Source organism: Arvicanthis niloticus, chromosome 17, assembly GCF_011762505.2.
Source record: "Arvicanthis niloticus isolate mArvNil1 chromosome 17, mArvNil1.pat.X, whole genome shotgun sequence".
NCBI lineage: Eukaryota > Metazoa > Chordata > Mammalia > Rodentia > Muridae > Arvicanthis > Arvicanthis niloticus.
In genome coordinates this window covers 19,179,810-19,198,741 of record NC_047674.1, presented here as the reverse complement: position 1 = coordinate 19,198,741, position 18,932 = coordinate 19,179,810, and the positions used below count along the sequence as shown (strand labels likewise).

Below are 18,932 nucleotides of genomic sequence, written 5' to 3'. Positions count from 1 at the left end.
AGGGTTGGCTATTTGCTTTTCTTATTTACAAAAATGTGGGTGAGACCGTGGTGTTTGTTCATGATCATATGGACTGTGTTTGCACAGCCTTGTGGCAGAGCAAGTAAAGTTTACCCTGAAAAAGTAGATTACTGTTTCTTGAAGATTGATACTTTTTCATTATTAAAAAAAAATTATTTCTGTACTGGTTTATTATATGTGTATGTATGTCTCACTTTGCACATGGTCAAGGTCAGAGGATAACTTGCAAGAGTGAGTTCTTTCCTTCTACTATCTGGGTCCTATGGATTGCACTGTCAGCCTTGGTTGCATGTGCTTTTACCCACTGAGTCATCTTCATTGGCCCAGTTTGTCATACTTTTTTATTTTATGTGTACAAGTATTTTGCCTACAATATATGTATGTACTACGTGGGAGCCTGGTGTCACTCGACAGTAAGAGAGAGTGTCAGATCTGGAACTGGAGTTAAGTTGGTTGTGAGCCACAGTATGGGTACTGGGAATTGAACAGTCTGCAGGAACAGTAAGTTGATCTTCACTGCTGGGCCATCTATCGGCCCTAGGTTTCTCATTTTTAAATGTGAAATTGGTTAACTTATTAAATTATTTCTTATTAAATTGCATATACTGTATAAATCATTGAAATGCATATTTTTAAAAATTGGTTCTAAAATTATACTGTAGCTTTTAATTCCTTAATATATGAATCATTTTAGATAGGGCTAAAAATGGCCAGTCCATATTGATTTTAATTAGAGAAAGCAGTCAGTTATATATTATAGTTGTTTGTAAATAATAATTTGTAATATGTAACTATAATTTCCAGTCTCAAATTATATGATGAAATCTTTGTCTTGTAACAGTTTGAGAAGTCTAGCATATGAATAAGAAAGCTGCCAAAGCTTTTCAGATTGACTTATAAATTTTATTTATTTACTTAGTATGTGTATATGCATGTTGTGTACACATAGAGTGTGCATGTGCATACCACATGCTTATCAGTGTTCACTGAGACCAGAAGATGTCATCATAACTCCCAGAGCTAGAGTCACATGGAGTTCTGAGCCTCCTGATACGAGTGCTAGGAACCCCACTTAGGTTCTCTGAGAGGCAGCTTCGAAGTAATGTTCTGAGCCATCTTTTTAGACTCTTCAGATTAATTTCCAGCCTTTGTTTTGCATATTGCAGGTCTCATCAGTAGATTGAGAAATCACTTTAGTGAATTATCATTAGCCTTTAGAAGGAGGGAGCAAGATAGAAGAAAATAAAACAGAAGGCAGAGTAAAATTATGAGAAATTAATGAAAGTATACAGTATAATTTTACCAATTGGGGATAAGTACTGTTTGATAATATTGGTTGGTTGATTAGGTTTTTGTTTGGTTGGTTTTTGTTGTTGTTTCCTTTTTCCTTTTTCTTTTTAGTCTTTTCCAAGCTGTCCTTGGAACTCACTGACTGAAGATGATCTTGAATTTCTGATCCCCCTGCCTTTATCTCTCAAGTGCTAGAGTTACAGGTTTATGTCACTATACTAGATTTGATTCTTATTCTTGCTGTATAAGTGTGTTGTGGGCTTAAAGAAATCTGTAAGCCTCCATTGCAACAGTAATAAAGTTAGATATCTTGGTCTTGTAGTTGTTTAAGTAACTACCCAGGAGAGACTGACTGCAGACTTTAGTTGGAAAGTTATAGTACTGTGTCTTGCCTGGGTTTGTATCTTTAACAGAAAGTAAAGGAAGACCTGTGTGGTTTACTCATCAAAGTTGTAGTTGGCAGGAAATGGATTGGAGAAACTAATAATACAATAAATGAGAGAATCAAGATTCAAGAGTAATTTGTATTTTGGGGTGGGTGGGTGGCTCTGAGTGCACATGCCTGTGCCTGTGTGTCTGTCTGCATATATGGAGGACAAAGGGCAGCTTTGGAAGTCAGTTCCGTCCTTCCACCAGCTCAGGTTGTCACTCTGGCAGCAGGTGTCTTTACCTGTTGAACCATCTGATTGTTCCCACATGCACATATGCACATACACACCCTAATTTAAATGTACTGTGTATTGGATCTAAATCAGAAGAAATTTAGTAGAAGTAAATGCTTATTCCTATAGGCTTGTCCCAAATGGACCAGTAAACAGGTGAGGATGTAGCTTGCTACAAGAACACACAGGAAAGACTGGAGTTGGTGGAATTGCTCAGGAACTTTATCAGCTGCATTCTTTTACTATTGAAACTATCAATAAGGTTTAAGACTAAATTTAATACTTATGCTGATAAAGTCTTGGCTGGTCAGATCACATGTGGAGTTGAAAGTTAAGTTTGAACTGCCACACTCAGACAGTTGAAGACCTGCAGAATAGTTTCAAAACCTCCCATTGTGCCAGCTGCCTCTGTGCTCACCATTTTTACCTGTAACCAGACTTGAGAACTTTACAGGAATTCTGTTACCAGCTTGGCTAAATCTTGTACAGATAGCTTGTGCACACATTCCTGCCTTTACTTGTTTATTTTAGCCCTGGGGTTTAAACCTAGGGCTTCATGCAAACCAAACTAGCTCATTGAAAATGTGCTATGCTCCCAGCACCTTGTTTGTTTTTGAGACAAGGTCTTGTTCTCTAACCCAAGCTAGCTTCAGATTCACGATCTTCCTGTCTTTGCAAACTCATGGTTCTACTGAGTGTTGGGGTTGTAGCTGTACACCCTCCTCAAGACCTTTGCTATTGGATGTCATTTGTACAGACATGTGGATAGAATAAGAGAAAGCCATAGTGTTGGGGCTAAGCATTTATGCATACAATATGGGAAATATGTCTGGGTCTAGTCTACAAATAGCAGAGTGAGTGTAACTAAAGCCTAGAGTAAGGGGATGGAGGGGCTGAGCCCAGAGAGGAACAGATCACAGGAGCCCTTGTAGTCTTGGTGAAGAGTCAGTTTTACTGAATGAAATGGTAAGTCATTGGGTGGAGATAGAGGTTGAACAGAGAAGCAACAATGCCTTGTAAAATATTTATGGGAGATGATGCTACATTGTTTAAATATTCCTGCTACTGTTGCCATTCCAGCATCCGTTTCTTATCTAGGCTGTAAATTTTACTATCAAGTCTTTGATTAGGCATTGGCCAGGAAAGAAGCCTCCTCTGCCCTTCTACTAACCCCTCTCATCCTGCCCCCCCCCACTTGTGCGCGTGTATGTATGTGTGTCTGTGTCAGTATATTTGTGACAGAGACAGGGAGGTAATGTGTGTGCATGCATGTATCTGTCTGTATCTGGGCGGGGGGGAGAGATTGGTGTGGGTCTCACTGTGCAGGTTGACCTCAAAGTCTCAAAATCTAACTACATCCACCTCTCAAGAGTGCTAGAATTAAAGGGTGTGGACTACCAAGCCTGGACCTAAAAGTCCTTGTTTATTATAAAGCCCACTCTACCCAATGTCTTCTGAGCAGTTTTGGTATAGTTGGTTTAGAGTTATGTTTCTGGTGGTTTTGGTAATTAACCAAGGCTTCAGCTGGCTTCTTAAAGGTGTGCCTGGTTTAATTTTAATAAAGCTGAGTCATCAGATCTTATTTGCAGTTGAGAAGGGCAGACCTCCCTTCTATCTAAAAGCTGAATGGAGTTTTTTTAGTTACATCACAAAAGCACATTGTATAGTATCTAGTTATGTAGATAATTACCCATTGGTTTTATTCTGAAATTAGTAGTCATGAGTCAGTTTAGAGCCAAGGGTGGGTAGCAATCCCTTTCTATTCAAAATTTCTATGTGCTTCAAACAGCAGCTACTTTACAATATGATGTAAAATGAAAATACATCAAACACAAGTTTTCACTGTGCACATCATGGTTTGGAGAGGTGAGTCAGTGATTAAGAACATGGGCTGTTCCTTCAGAGGACCAGAGTTCAAGTCCCAGCACAACATCACGTGTCTTCCAAGGACTCATAGGTCCATTTTTAAGGCTGTCCCATACCCTTGGCCTCTGTCAGTGTGTGCATTCATATGTATATACGCACACCAAGACATGCATATAATTTAAAAGTAATAAAATGTCTACCTCAAATAGCTTGGTACTTAGAAACAGTATTTGCTTATTTGATAATTGTGTGGATTAAATGTCACTAACATGTTAGTGTAGAATTGGGCCTTAAGAGTCAGCTGAAAAAAAAAAAAAAAACCACATGGATTTGTATGTACTGGGCTCACACTTTCCATGAGTGTGTACTCAATCAAGAACCCTAATGGGCCTTGGATGCAATCACCTTTTTGTTCATTTATAAGTTTTGCATTTGACCACCAAGTTGAGTCAGATTGAATACATGTATTAATACAGAGTTTTAGGAAGTCAGCTGTCTAGGAATGTGTTGTCATTCAGCAGTTTTCATTATTGTCTCCAAACACACCCACATCTGTGCATACCAGATTTTTGTGTGAAAAGCAGGCACTAGATGCCTTTAGTTTGTAGCATACATTTCAGCATGAATGGCTGTTTCTTCATACTGGCTTATGTGTTGTCTGACTATTTTTCAGTATTTATTAGCACTTGGGTAAATAGGAGTGTGGTGCATAAGCCAAAGCAATCCAGTTGCCAACGTGGAACCTATGATTTCTAACTTTAATGATGGGGATATTCTGTTAATAAAGTTTTTTAAACAGAAGTGACCATTGCTAACATCCTCTGGTCTCCCATCTGTTTTAGAGAAGAAAGTAGATACCAGTGTAAACAAGTACAAATATAAAAGCAAGAAATAAAAAGAATATATTGAACCATTAATAGCTTCTCACTCTTTCTCAGGTTAACCTTCGTGTTTGGATTTTGCAGAATGAACTTCAGAACATTTTCTGTAAAAGCTAGGTGTTTATTTGTAAGTGGTAGACTTAGATAGAGCAACAGATGGAAAATATTCATTATTCTGACTTAGACCCTATCAAAGAATATGAACATTCACAGGGTCAGGCTTCTGTAGCTCCCAGCCAGAAAGTAGTGCTCCTTTTCTAATGATGGCAGTGCTGTTTTCATCAGTCAGGTAATGCCTCACTCGTTGTGACAACCTATTTCTTCATCATCCTTGTCTCACTCTGTACCGCTATGACAAAAGACTTAGTTAGCATTAGGTAACAGTTCCAGAGGCTAAACCCCATGAGCAGGTTGCTGGGTTGAACAAGTGGTGAGGTCCATGTCCTCACATAGCAAAACAAAGTGAATACATTCTTGCAAGCCCTTATAAAGACAGCATTAATCAATCCACGAGGTTCCATTCTTGTGAAAACTTCTCATTTAAGTCTCAGCTTCTTGGTGTGCGTGTTGAAATTAAGTTTGTAGCTTATGAAATTTCATATGTCTTAGAAGTACTATTGATTCCATTGTAACCCCTGGCCTATATAGAGACTTCCGAGTGTCCAAAAGAAAAAGATGAGCAAGTAGCATCTGTTATCAGAGCCAAGTGTTGTGATGGAGTGGAATTCTGGAGTGTGGCACTAAGAACAAGAAGTAGGACTTGGTTGAGTAGTGCTGGCACACACCTTTGATCCCAGCACCCAGGAGACAGGGGCTGGCAGATCTCTCTGAGTTCAAGGGCAGCAAGTTCCAGGACAGCTGTGGATACCCCAAAAAACCTTGAAAAACAAAATATGAGTTGTTGAAACTGTAGACAAGGCCGTCAGCAAATAAAAGGCAAGGGAGACAGAAACACTGGAGCAAAGATGAGTCATTGAATTACTCTTAGAAAAGTAACATGCAGAAAGAAAAGAGGAAGGTAACTGGTGAAGAACAAGGAGACCAAACAAGATGTATTGGGTACCAGCCCCACGTTCAGCTTTCAGTGGTCTAAGTATTCGTTGGAGCATAAAGAGGAGTGTTAAATTATCTTGCCCTTTACAGGTTACCCTTGGCCTCCAGATTCTTAGGATTCAAGCACATATCACTGATTACCATCATAAATAGGCCTCTATACTTTTATTCTAACTTTAGTGGGGTTTGTTTTTTGTTTGTTTGTTTGTTTTTCTGAGACAGGGTTTCTGTGTATAGTCTTGGCTGTCTTGGAACTCGCTCTGTAGACCAGGCTGGCCTCGAACTCAGAAATCCGCCTGCCTCTGCCTCCCAAGTGCTGGGATTAAAGGTGTGCACCACCACTGCCTGGACTCTAACTTTAGTTTTAAAAACTCATAGTAACATATAAAGGAGGGATCGGTGTTCATCGTGAATAAGTTTGCTGTTGGGATTGGATTCTTCGTGGAATATCTAGTTGTTGTCTTGAGTACATGTCAGGGACTACTTATGTCAGAGTAAATTGGATTTGTTTTTATGTTCCTGTTGGGTAGATCAGTTAAGAAGAATGATTATGTCATAAACTTTCCTGAATAAAGGAATTCGACATACACGTTCTCCCTGACAGCTGTGTTTTGTGTTGTGACCAACACTTATAGGACCTTTTAAATCTCCTTCAACCTTGTCCATCTGTACTGGGAGGAGTAGAAAGTCCATGATGTAACTCTCTTAAAGGAGATTGATCCAAAGTTGTCAGAGTTCCCTCCAGCTCTGAAATACTCAGATGCTAAGGAAGTGCATGCATATAGGGCAATGCCACTGGGTGTTGTGTTGCAGAAGTGTGCATGGGCAGCATGAACCCTGGGATAGGAGCGTGTTACTGATGCTGTATGATTCAGCTCTCTGCCTTTTGGCCTCACTTTCGTCAGCTGTAGAATAGACAGTCTCAGTTGGGGGAATAATATTGCAACTAAGGACAAGGTTAGTAGGAACCAGAGCTTGTTTTACCTTAAGCCAGATTGCCAACCTTACTAAACCTCTATAAGGAAGCAGTAATAATTTGCCAGGGTTATTTGAATAAGTGCTCATCAGTGGGCCTGACAGTAGTAGTTGCTCTGTGAGAGGTAGATGCTGGTACACATGTCAGCAGCATCCACATGTACCTGTTTGGTGGGTGGTTAGGGAACAGAGGATTGGGGAAAAACTAAAATAGTGCTTTAAAAATTAGAGTGTTTCAAAGGGCCTCTCTGTATTAACATTTTTACACATCTTAGTGGGCTTGTGGGGTTACCGAAACTTTGGACATCATGTAAAATGTTTTTTATGTGTATGTGATTTTTTTTTTTTTTTTTTTTTTTTTGCTCGCATGTATGTCTTATTACACATACACTTACTATGTGTCTAAAGAGGCAAGAACTCTTGTCACAGAGTTGTGAGTTCTGGGAACCACAGCCCTGTTTTCTGGGAGAACAGCAAGTGCTCTTACCTGCTAAGCTGTCCTGGCCTCCAATATGGCTTTCTTCCTAGGTTACAATGTAGACCTGTGTCTTCTGTTAGCCCTACTGTCTCACACGAGCCTTGTACTGTGTTGTAGGTCAAGCAGGTAGAGTGCAGTGGAAGCCTCTGGTGCTGCCGTCATGCCGTTCCCATTTGGCAAGTCTCACAAATCTCCGGCAGACATTGTGAAGAACTTGAAGGAGAGCATGGCTGTTTTGGAAAAGCAGGACATTTCTGACAAAAAGGCAGAAAAGGTATGCATCTGGAAATCCTTTAATTCCTTCATTAAGGACCAAAAGTTACCACTACAAGGAAACTTGTAGGAAACCAAACTGATTTAAAGTTGTAAAGAGTGTGATTGTGTGTGTGTGTGTGTGTACGTGTACACGTGCGTGCCTGCTTGCCTGCCTGCCTGCTTGCCTGACTAAGACTACTGGGTAAGTTAAAGTCCTAGTATGTACACAAAATGTAATACTGTCCCAATTTATGAAAGTGGTTCATAAGATGTTAAAACAGGAGCAGGGCAGTGGTGGCGCACGCCTTTAATCCCAGCACTTGGGAGGCAGAGGCAGGTGGATTTCTGAGTTTGAGGCCAGCCTGGTCTACAGAATGAGTTCCAGGACAGCCAGGGCTACAGAGAGAAACACTGTCTCGAAAAACAAAAACAAAAACAAAAAAAGATGTAAAAATAAGGGAGCCTAGTTGCAGAAAATGGAAACAGGTTTTCTCAGGAAATTAGAGGAAGCAGTTAGCAGAACCATAACAACACCTGCAGCTCACAGGGCCAGAAGGTCGGCATGCACACCCTGGCCTCCCTCTCACTAGCAGTCCTTATAGACCAAGGATCTGACATCAGATGGAAGCAACTGTAGCTATCAAGAAACAGAACCGACACACCTATGGCTGTCACATGAGCTGGCCCCTGATCTAAGGAGGCAGTGTGAAGGAGAATAGACCCCATAGAAGAGTGATTCATACCATAGGAATTGCCTCAGTGGCTGCTCCTTCATCCTAAATTGTTTATCATTGAAAGATGTATGTGGTATGTGTCTCTTAAGATGATGATTTGTCTTTTGCCTGTACCTAAAGATACAGTCTACTCCTTAAACTCTGAATTATGCCATTCTGTTCATCAGATTGTGTGTGTGTGTGTGTTTGTGTTAGTTATGCTGGGGACTGAGTCAGGGCTTTGCAGATGCTAGGCAGGTAACTAGCACTGAGCTACACAGCAGCAGTCTCATCAAACTCACTCCAGTTTCGGCACCAGGAACCTCAGACATACAAGATGGACAAAGGCTCTACTTGAAGACAGGGTTCTCTGTGTATCCCTGACCTAGAATGCATTCTGTAGACCAAGCTGACCTTAAACTGCCCCCTGTCCTGCCTCCCGAGTGCTGGCATTAAAGGTGTGCACTACCACCTGGCAGTTAAGTTTTTTGTTCACAGGACCCCTTTATACTCTCAAAATATTAAGACCTAAAAAAAACTGCATGTATGTGGAATATTGAGATTATCCCATTAGAAATTAAAATCAGAATTTTAAATAATCATTCAAAAGTAATACACATTCTGGTTTAACAAATAAGGTATTTTTTATGGAAAATAACCATATCATCCCAAATGAAAAATTCAGAGAGAAGAGCAGCAGATTTAAATCTCTTTACTGTGCTGACAGAAAGCGTTGACTCCACACACGTGTGCTTCTGTACGTCATGCTGGTAAAGAAAGGGCTAGGGCTAGAGAGGTGGCTCAGCGCTTGCCGCTTTGCAGAGGACCTGGGATCCATTCCCAGCATCCACATGGCATCTCAGAACCATCTGTAATTCCAGTTCCTGAGAACCTGACACCCCTCCAGATCTCTGTTGTGCATCCTTGCATACATATGTTATATGTAAACTCATGCACATTGTTTAAAGAGAGAAAGCTATTTTAATGGCATTTGAGACAATTTTGAATATTGATATCATATAAGAATTTGATAATTGGTAGTTACACAGGTTTTTTTTTTTTAACAGTCATATCTGTAAGGACCCAAACACATTTCCTGTCTTTTATACCAAATTGTGTACTTAAAGAACAAAATTTAATAACATTAATGACTTTCTTACTGCTTCCTTATAGGTATTCTTTTCTTCTCTTTCTTCACCTTTTCTCTTAGCCTGGACTGAAAATTGTGATCCTCCACCCTCAAACTCTCTGAGTACTGAGATTATAAGTAGATGCCATTATGCACAGATACCCTGGGCATCCTTACGTGAAACCTGAAGGTTTCTTTTTAAAACTAAGTTTGTGGTCTTACAGGGTTAAATAACTGTTCCTATAATTTGTTGGCACTGCCTTGTGTTGTGCTGGAGTGTTAGCCCTTTAGTATAAATAGCAGTGCAGTGGGCACAAGGCAAATGATGTCTTATCATTGATGTAAAAACCTCAGTCTGGGGGAGCCCAGGAGCTCACACTTTGCAATGTACTATGATAGTTAGTAAGAATTATGACAGGAAAGGGACTGGCTTGAGAGGTGGAGAATATCCTAATTTCTGTAAAGTAACAGAGAAAACTTAAGAAGGTGGCTTGATGGAGGTGGTAGAAGGAAGTGCTGGGATCTGTATTGTCTGCCTGGCTGAATGAGGTTTTTTTTTTGTTGTTGTTGTTGTTTTGTGTTTTGTTTTGTTTTAGTCCATGAGTTGTTTTGTTCTGTTAGAGTACAGTTGGAATGCCAGGATCATTTTTGGTTATAGCACTAGGGGGAAGGCAGCTACTGGCATTCAGTTAGTAAAGCCAGGGATGCTAAAAATAGAACAGCAACAAAAAAGAATTACCCAGCAAAAATGTCATTAGTGCAGAGGCTGAGAACGCCCACTGTAAGCCGACATTACACAAGTGTAGATTTGCTATGAGTATAAACCATGGGAATTTCTGAAAAATAAACTTCAGTTCAAGGTGTTAGGCCTAACTGAAGAATTACATGTAAATTATGAAACAGATTAAGAATAGAGGAGAAAACACCTGTGATTTGTGACTAATTTCTCAATATCTAAAGGGAAATGACAACTGCTACGCATGGTGAAAGAGAGCTGAGACCTAAACTATAACTACTGCAAATAAAAATGGGTTAACAATAGCAAGCTATTAGTAAATGGTTACAAAATGCAGAAGTGCTGGCATAGTGACAGACACTTTTAATCTCTGTACTTGGGAGGCAGCCTCTGAGCTTGAGGCCAGCCTGGTCTAACTAGTGAGTTTCAGGGCAGCCAGGTCTACATAGACAGACTTTGTCTCAAACAAATAAACAACATGCAAAAGATGATGGGAAGAGGTTGGACTGCTCAATGGATAGCATATCCAGCCTTCTTTAAATGTCAGCTATAGAATGTGTCTGTCTGTACCAGTGTCATCTGTCTGTCTCAGTCACTATAACAGAAGTATAGACTGTCTAGGATTACTTAAGTCTTTGCATTTGCCTCTTGCGTTTCTACAGGATCTTCATCCTAGCTCCCTCTGTGGTTCACATAGGATCTTTTTACAAGTCTTGACTCAAATGCCACCTTTTCACCTAGTTTGCTATTTAAGATAAGGCCTGCTGTTCTGCATTCTGCCTCTTACCTTGCTCTCTTTTCTTGTATAATATAGGTAACTATGTTTCTTCTTCAGTGGATTATAAGGCTTTGAAAGACATACCTCAGTAATAACTTGTATTTTTTGAAGATGAAATAGAGAGCAGAGCTAATGTGAACTGCTGCCACCTTGCTGTCATGCAGCACTAATGACTGCTGAATGTGATAAAACATCCACATTTAGTGTGTAACTAACAGTAAGGGGCTGTAACCAAGTAATAGTGTAGACTGACTGAAGATGGCCAAGAGCCATATTTTTCTTTCAGTCCTGCCACCCAGAGCTCTATAACTCACTGCTGAGTTACGTGTCTGTTGTGATGCTGCACTGTTGCTGGGACAGAACACCACAACCACGTCCGCTTATAAAAGAAAGTATTCAGGCTTATGGTTCTAGAGGTTCAAGTCTTTACTGATGGAGTGAAAGCTTGGCAGTGGCTGGCTGATGCAGCAGCTAAGAACTCACATTTTGGTCCTAAAGTAGGAACAGAGAAGACTCAAAATGTCATGAGTGTTTTAAACCTTAAAGACTACCCCCAGTGACAGACATCCTCCAACAAGGTCACACATTCCAGTTCTTCCCAAACAGTTCCACTAAGTAGAGACCAAGTATTCAGATATATCAGCCTGTGGGGGTCATTCTCATTCAAACCATCACAGGGACCATTTCTCTCCCTTGTAGTTAATATGTTTAATATGAACCATATTTTTACTATGCCAAATGTTGAGTACAGAGCAGCTGGGACTGCTATGAGTATGAGATGGTATAGCCACTTTAGAAGACAGGCAGGTTCCTAAAGAAGAAAATTAAATCAGCTTTGATCTAACCATGACACTCCTAAGTATATACCTAAGAAACCATGAAGTATATATCCATACAAAGACTTGTCTAAGTGTGTGTAGAAGTTTTATGTGAAATAGCCCATCAGGAAATAACCAAATGCATGAATAAACCACTTGGGCCACATTGTTAATAGAACACTATTAACAATAAAAGGATAAACTATACACAGCAGTCAAATCTCAAAATAATTATGTTGCTAAAAGTAGCCAGTGTACATGATCTATGCTTTATACAAAACTCTGGAAAATGTAATCAGTCTATAGTTGCAGAATTCAGGTTGGTGGTTGCTTTGGAATAGAAATAGAGGGAGAAGAAATCAAGAGGAACTCAAAAGGGGACATAAGGAGGCTTTTGGTAATGGTCAGTGTCTTGATGGGTGTATAAACACATCAGCAAAGCAAACTGTACCCAGACACACAAACTGTACTTAGTATGTTGTATAGCAACTAGAACTCAGGAGAAAGTAAGAAGAGATGTTTGTTTCATGTATCAGCTGAGGCAGATGTGACTTAGAAACCACATTTATGTGAGGGCATATGTGTGCCCCAAGAATAAATAATGTAATAAAGGCCCAAAGAGACTATTGAGGACAGGTTGCAGTAACAAATGTATTATTTAAATTCTGTTCCACGTGGGCAAGTCCTTGCTTGAGGTTGTGGAATGATAACTGTGTTAAAAGGAGTAATTAGGCTGACATGGCAGTTCAGAACTACTGTTAAGTAACAGTTCAGTGAACCAGGAGTTAGATTTGAGCAGTGTCTTTGAAGAATACGGAGTCTCGGTGTAGTTACTAGCATCTTACTATAAAGCAAGGGTTAAACCTGCTTCCCATGTAACAGGACATAAAACTCAGACCTGTGGGTGGAAGTCCAGTAGGGATTTGATTTTGTCTTCATATTAGGTGACATAAAGTAGGAGCCTGGCTTCCTCAGAAGTTTCTCCTTTCTGGGGTTTTGGCTTGGGCTTGGTGACTACTTGGTTAAGTGCTGTAGAAGGGGTTCTAGCTGTACTGTTGGCACATCTTATTGTAGCCGCCTGCATCCACGAGTCAACTGGGTTCACCTGAAAGGGGGGCTGGGAATGAAAGGGGACGGAGGGTGAGAAGAGATGAAGCCAAGACAAAGCTCTCTGATCAAGGCTCAAAGCTTTAATGTTCAGCTCTCAATTTAAAGGGGAAGGCCCAACCCACAACTCCTGGTTTCAGCTGGAGATTGGTGGGATAATCCATAATCTGTTCTAGGTCACAGCCTGAGATATCTCAAGGCAAGCCCAGGGGCAGTTCTTCTGTGTTTTGTGCAGCTAAGGTGGGTAACTCCACCTAGATCCTATCTCTTGGTCTGTTGTGGTAAGCAAGGTCTCTCAGGCCTGCTCAAGGCTGGGGGAAGGGCACATCCTATATCACCATCCTTCTGCAAGGTGCGTCACAGAGAGGCCTCTGTTACCATTCTCAAGTGAGGAAAACTGCTTCTTAAGCAATTCATTCTATGGGAATGTAATTTACAATTAGCTATGCCAAGCCTTAATAAAACTGTGCCTTTCTACTTTAGTCACTATGTCTACGGCATTTTCCCATTGAGTGTTTATTCCTTCACTTGCATCATGCTAGAACTTTTACTTGTGTTCCATGGTGCATAGTTACTGTGTTGAGATTCTGTATTATACACATAGGTCAGTTCCTTTTTAACTTTGCCATAGCCTTTTAATTTTTATTTTTTATTTATTTATTTATCCATTCATTCATTCATTCATTTTACAAAACCCCTTTATAAAAAGGGGGGGGGGGCAAAGAAAAGAAAACAAAAGGCTTACTATCCTTATTTATTTTTCGATAAGTGGCAGACAGGAGTAGGATGAAACTTTTTCTACCACTAACTGTGCCATAGTAACAACTGTTTTCATATTCTACCCACCACCTGCCATATACAGAAGATATGGCTACCATTTTCAGCTTGTACTCAGTTCTCTTCACCAGCATGACTGCTAGTATTCTGGGAGAAGTATAGGTAGGTTTGCCAGCACAGCTAAGAGGGGGAAGGGAGTATCCTTTTTATAGCATGGCCATTTTAACAGTGACTTGTGGTTAGAGAAATGTTTAACACTAGGAATTAATAACAGATTTTTCTTAGTCCATGATCTTTTAATTGAGCATAGTCAAATACTTTGTATAATGAAGAGCTTGGGGATGGTGGGCTTTTAAAAAGCATTCAACACAGGAGGTGGTATACTAATGGAGTCTTTTCATCAAATATTTACCACAACAGTATCTAGTCTATTCTTTTTTTCTTTTCTTTTTCTTTTTCTTTTTTTTTTTTAATTTTGTCTTTACATGAGAGTAGGCACGTGCATGGTGTGCCTGAGATTGAAGAACAAACCTCAGAAGTTGTTCTTCTGCACTGCGTGACCCAGGGCTTCTGCTCAGGGTTTTAGGTCTGTGCACAATCTTCTCTACCTGATGAGCCATCTTACTGATTTCAGTTTACTTTAGATTTCATCCTCCAACTTTGTCTTGTCTTCATATCTTTCTGTATAAAAACTTTCATTCTTCTTCAGGTTTTAGACAGTCTTACTCTGTGGGTCTAGCTAGCTCTGCCTCCTGAGGGCTGGGACCAAAGGCACTTACCCCCACACCCTCCTTTGTTTCACTTTAAATATTTGTTTTGAAACTGCTGATTCATAAAACCCCTTTCCCTGCTTTTACCCAGTGGACACTGGCCTTATTCTGTCTTCCCTCTGTCTGTCTGATGCTAGTGGGCACTAGCTCTGTGCCCATTGACCACAGGGCAGCCTGAGCCGCAGCAGCACAGATGAGTGTGATGAGGATGTGGAATTGAAGGCGGAGAGGCTTTCTGGTTTGGGGAGGTCCTGAAATGACTACACCAGGGCTTTAGTTTCCTGAGCACTTATTTTTCCCCTTCATGGACTCATGCACCCTCAGGTATGTTACCCAGGCTGGGCTTGAATTCCTGTACCTTTTGCCTCAGATTTCCAACTTACATTCAAGGGGAAAATCTTATAGCTTGGATGCTATTAGGGAGGTTATACTAGACACAACTGTAAAGGCTGGAGAACATACCTACATTCCCCCTCTGGGTAGGAAAGAAGTTTTATTCTAATAATATTGCCAGTGATACACACATTAGGTATGGATTTTGAGATACTGGGGCTGTTTACATTGATCTAATAAATATTTTAAAAATAATTCTTAAAAGCTAAATAAAGTTCTCACTTGGTTGTATGTGGATGTTCAGGAACTTTGCTACTTCAGGAGTCACTTGCCTTCCCTCCATGAGACTTGAGAGACTTATTCTCTGCTCTTCTACCCCAGCACCTGAATTCCAGGGAACGAACATGCCCAGGCTCTGCTCACTTTAGGCACTTCTAAGCCCTGGTACATGCAGCTGCTTCATAGGTCACGTCTCAAAAGTCCTAAGGAAACAGCTAAGACCTTAATCACACTCTTTTCCTCTTGTCACATAGAGTAAGAAATGAGGGACATGGGACTTCATTTTCCAGTCAAATGAGTAGCTTGTCACAAGGGATACTCTTGACTAAGTATTTATAAACAGTTGGTGGCTGTTAATAAAGCAGTCTGCCTGTGAAACCCAATATGAGGTTCCCTGGCCATGCAGGAGTAGCATCTGTGTCTCAGAACACCATGTCCAGCTGATGAGCACTCGAAGAGTGTTCTGCCAACTAACAAAATCCTGAGCTCATTCTGTGTGTAAACTGCTGTCAGACCCTGGAGTGTAGAAAAGGAGAGGCACATGAGAAGGTTCAGCCCTGCAAGGCTGGTAGCTGAAGGAAGGCATAGCTGCTGCAGCTGGAGTCCACCTGGAAGGGGTGGGGCAGAGTGTGACCACTCGGCCTTCACCAGGAGCAGAGCTGAAGATAGTCAAGGTGGGAATGAAAGTAAATGACAAAAGAATTGAAGACTGAAGAATTCAAGAATTTGAAATATGAAGTCAGTCGAAGCAACAGATGATCCTCTAAGACACAAAGGGTATCTCTGAGGCCCTTTGTTTGAAGAAAGGCCTTTCTGCAGCACACAGAGATACAGCCAGAGATTCTGATACTGAAGTAAGATGTCCCTTCCCTGGGAAGAAACAGCAAAACAAGAGAGCTGGTAAACTTGTCAGCCTCTACCCCACTTCCACAGATGTTACATTTAACATCATCACAGTGGAAAGATGGACAGAGTGCATTGTTAATGGATGCAGCCTTTACTATATACCTCTGGACCAGCCATCCAAGTCTGGATCACACATTGCATTTAGTTGCATCTTCCTAGCTGCTTCAATCTGGAACAGCTTCTCAGTCTTCCTTTAACCTTGTGACCTAAATACTTGAATGATTTATAGAATGATCCCTGATTTGGGTCTTGCTGGTGTTTCTTCATGATCTAGTGTAGGTTGGACAGTTTGGCAAGAGCTCTACAGAACTAATGTGCCCTGTGAGGAACATAACATTAGGAGATCCTTAATTCAGTAGTCTCATTACAGGTAATGTTCATGACACACACTTGGTCAAAGTGGTATTACACCATAAAACTACTTTGTTTCTATAGTTAGTATCTTGGGAGCTGGGGTTATAGCTCAGTGGTAGAGTATTTAACTAGCATGTTCTTTTTTTTTTTTTTTTTTTTTTTTTGGTTTTTCGAGACAGGGTTTCTCTGTGTAGCCCTGGCTGTCCTGGAACTCATTCTGTAGACCAGGCTGGCCTCGAACTCAGAAATCCACCTGCTTCTGCCTCCCAAGTGCTGGGATTAAAGGCGTGCGCCACCACCGCCCGGCAACTAGCATGTTCAAAGCTCTTTGTTCAGTCCCTAGCGCTGGAAGGCAGGGCTTGTATTTTAGGCCAAACATCGTGGCATATGCCTATAATCTAAAGAGGGTAAGACAGGAGATTGCTGTCAGTTTTAAGTTGATTCAAATTGTATAATGAGTTTCAGGTCTGCTAGTGCTACAGAGTGAGACCATGTCTCAAATCAAAGAGTATTTGAGGGCACAGCATATGTAGTCAAAAGGTAGCAGGAGTGTATCAATATGGAACAAGAGTTAAGAAAGTTTTTCCTGGACAGTCTCAACTTAGAGGAGTAAAGCTAGGTGTCTGTATCCAGAGTAGGATACCAAACAGAAGTCTGGAGGAAAAGCGTAGCCATTTTGAAATGTGTGCTCTTCACTAGTTACTACTTGGAAATCAGTCCATCTGACAGGAACGTTTCTGAGCTGGATTGAAGCTGGACAAGCAACACAAATCATTAGTAAACCAAGTATGCATGGGTTCTGTCACCATTTACAGTGATTACAGTTCTAGGAGCTGGTGTAGAAAAGTTGTGGGAAAAATCATCCAGGAGTGTAAGGAACACAAAGTCATTGATCTCTTGTGACAGTACTGAAGCACACAGTCTTAGCACACAGATAATGAATGAGGTCAATCAGGGGCCAGTGGATTAGGTGACTGGGGATTTCAGCAGCTCAAAAGGGGGAGTGTTTAGAGGTGCTGTAGATGTGAGTAGCTACTCAGTAGGTATGAAACATAAGTAGGGGTGCAAATAAGAAGGATGTGATCAGTGTGATCAGAGATGCAGACCCTCCAGAGTTGGGGCTTGGGTGTGGCCACTGTAAGAGCACTGAAAGAAACCAATTAGATCCAACACTATCTTCTATTCTCCTGTTCTCTGTGGCGATTGAAGTCAGTAAATGCCTGCTGAATTACCTTGCCTTGTGAAACCCAACCCCATCTCTGTTCCAAGTGTGTGCATGTATGTGTGCAAAGTTCAAACTTAAGGGTTCTTGGAAAGTCAGTTGAGTTGTATGGTGTTATGCTGGGGCAAGCACGTATAGGAGTGTTTTCCTGAAGCGGACACAAGTAAAAGGATGTTTTACTAAAGCAGACACGTGAAAGAATGTTTGCTGAAGTGGACACAGGTAAAAGGATGTTTTGCTAAGGCAGACGTTTCGCTAAAACAGACACAAGCAAGAGGATGTTTTACTGAAGCAAGCACGTAGAAGGACACAAGACAAAGGACTCTTCGCTAATGGCACCTGACATTTCATAGTTGAGCTCCATTTGTCCATAGAAAGAAGCTGTACCAAAAACCTTCTGTTGGTGTGCTGGTGGCTTCTTGCCACTTCTGTGGACTCCGGCCAATTGGCAGAGTGATGTCAGCTCATACAGACTCAGGTACTGAGGCAAGACCCATGGAGGACACTTGATGTTGGAGAAAGTATGAATAGACTCAAGGGACTGTGAGGGGGCCTTGCTTTTAGAACTAACTTTATAACACTTCTTGGTCTCTCATCTTCGCTAATCTTTGCTTCATTGTGAGAGGCACTACAGAGAACTTCTGGCGTCTCTGACGGTCTTGTTCGCCTGAGGCCTGGCTGTTCTGCTAGGTCATGGCACTGCTGCTGCTATCCTGACACTACTGAATTAGACTACTGGTGTATCCATGAAGTGTTTGCGAGTGGATTGAGCTGCTGCTGCTGCTGACCTATGAACTAAACTTCTGATTTCCTGAGAATGCAGATGAGATTTGCTCCAAAGAACTATTTCTTAACAGGTCCACTTCTTCTGCATCCTAATAACCTTTCCCACTACCTCTGGTGAGTGGTGTGCTAGAAAAAGAGGTTAAAACATTTAAAAACAATCATTAATAGTAAGTCTTTAAAAAATTAAAACTTACATGCACACGTGCATGAAATAGAGTGAATGAAAAGTGAAGAAGCAAACAGCACTCAAGTTTAGTGTGGAGTGTTCTTTTAGAGCAGTGGTTCTCAACCTTCCTAGTGCTGCAACCCTTTAGTGTAGTTCTCGTGGTGTGGTGACCCCCAACCATACAATTATTTTCATTGCTTCTTCATAACTCATTTTGCTACTGTTATGAATTACAAGTATTTGATATGCAGGATATCTGATACATGACCCCTTTGAAAGGTGCTCTACCCCCAATGGGATCACAACCACCAATTGAGAACCTCTGTTTTAGACTATGTAGTTACAGGAATTAGGCTGTAAGTTGAGCAAAAGGCACACTTAACCTTTCCCATACAGAGTAATATACAGTGTGGGTGTGCTGCGACTCAAGATTTTCAACACAGCCCACATGTAACAAACTATTCTTTTCAGTTAGTCAAGTACCAGATACAGAAACTGATTTTCCTTGGTGTTAGCTTGAGGAGGTGTCTGCACTATGACCATATGCACACCAGGATCCAAGTTTAGAGTACTTGGC

At 41.0% G+C, this 18,932-nt stretch overlaps 1 protein-coding gene across 2 annotated transcripts in view; it reads left to right on the top strand.

Moving 5' to 3' along the window:
• The window catches only part of Cab39 (calcium binding protein 39), a 57,106-nt gene that overhangs the window by 14,387 nt on the left and 23,787 nt on the right, over positions 1–18,932 (top strand). For both annotated transcript variants that reach the window (XM_034521341.2, XM_076914878.1), the window contains exon 2: positions 7,344–7,500. In XM_034521341.2, coding sequence (XP_034377232.1) covers positions 7,387–7,500 — 114 coding nt within the window. In that variant the 5' untranslated portion in view covers positions 7,344–7,386. The remainder of the gene's footprint in view (positions 1–7,343; positions 7,501–18,932) is intronic.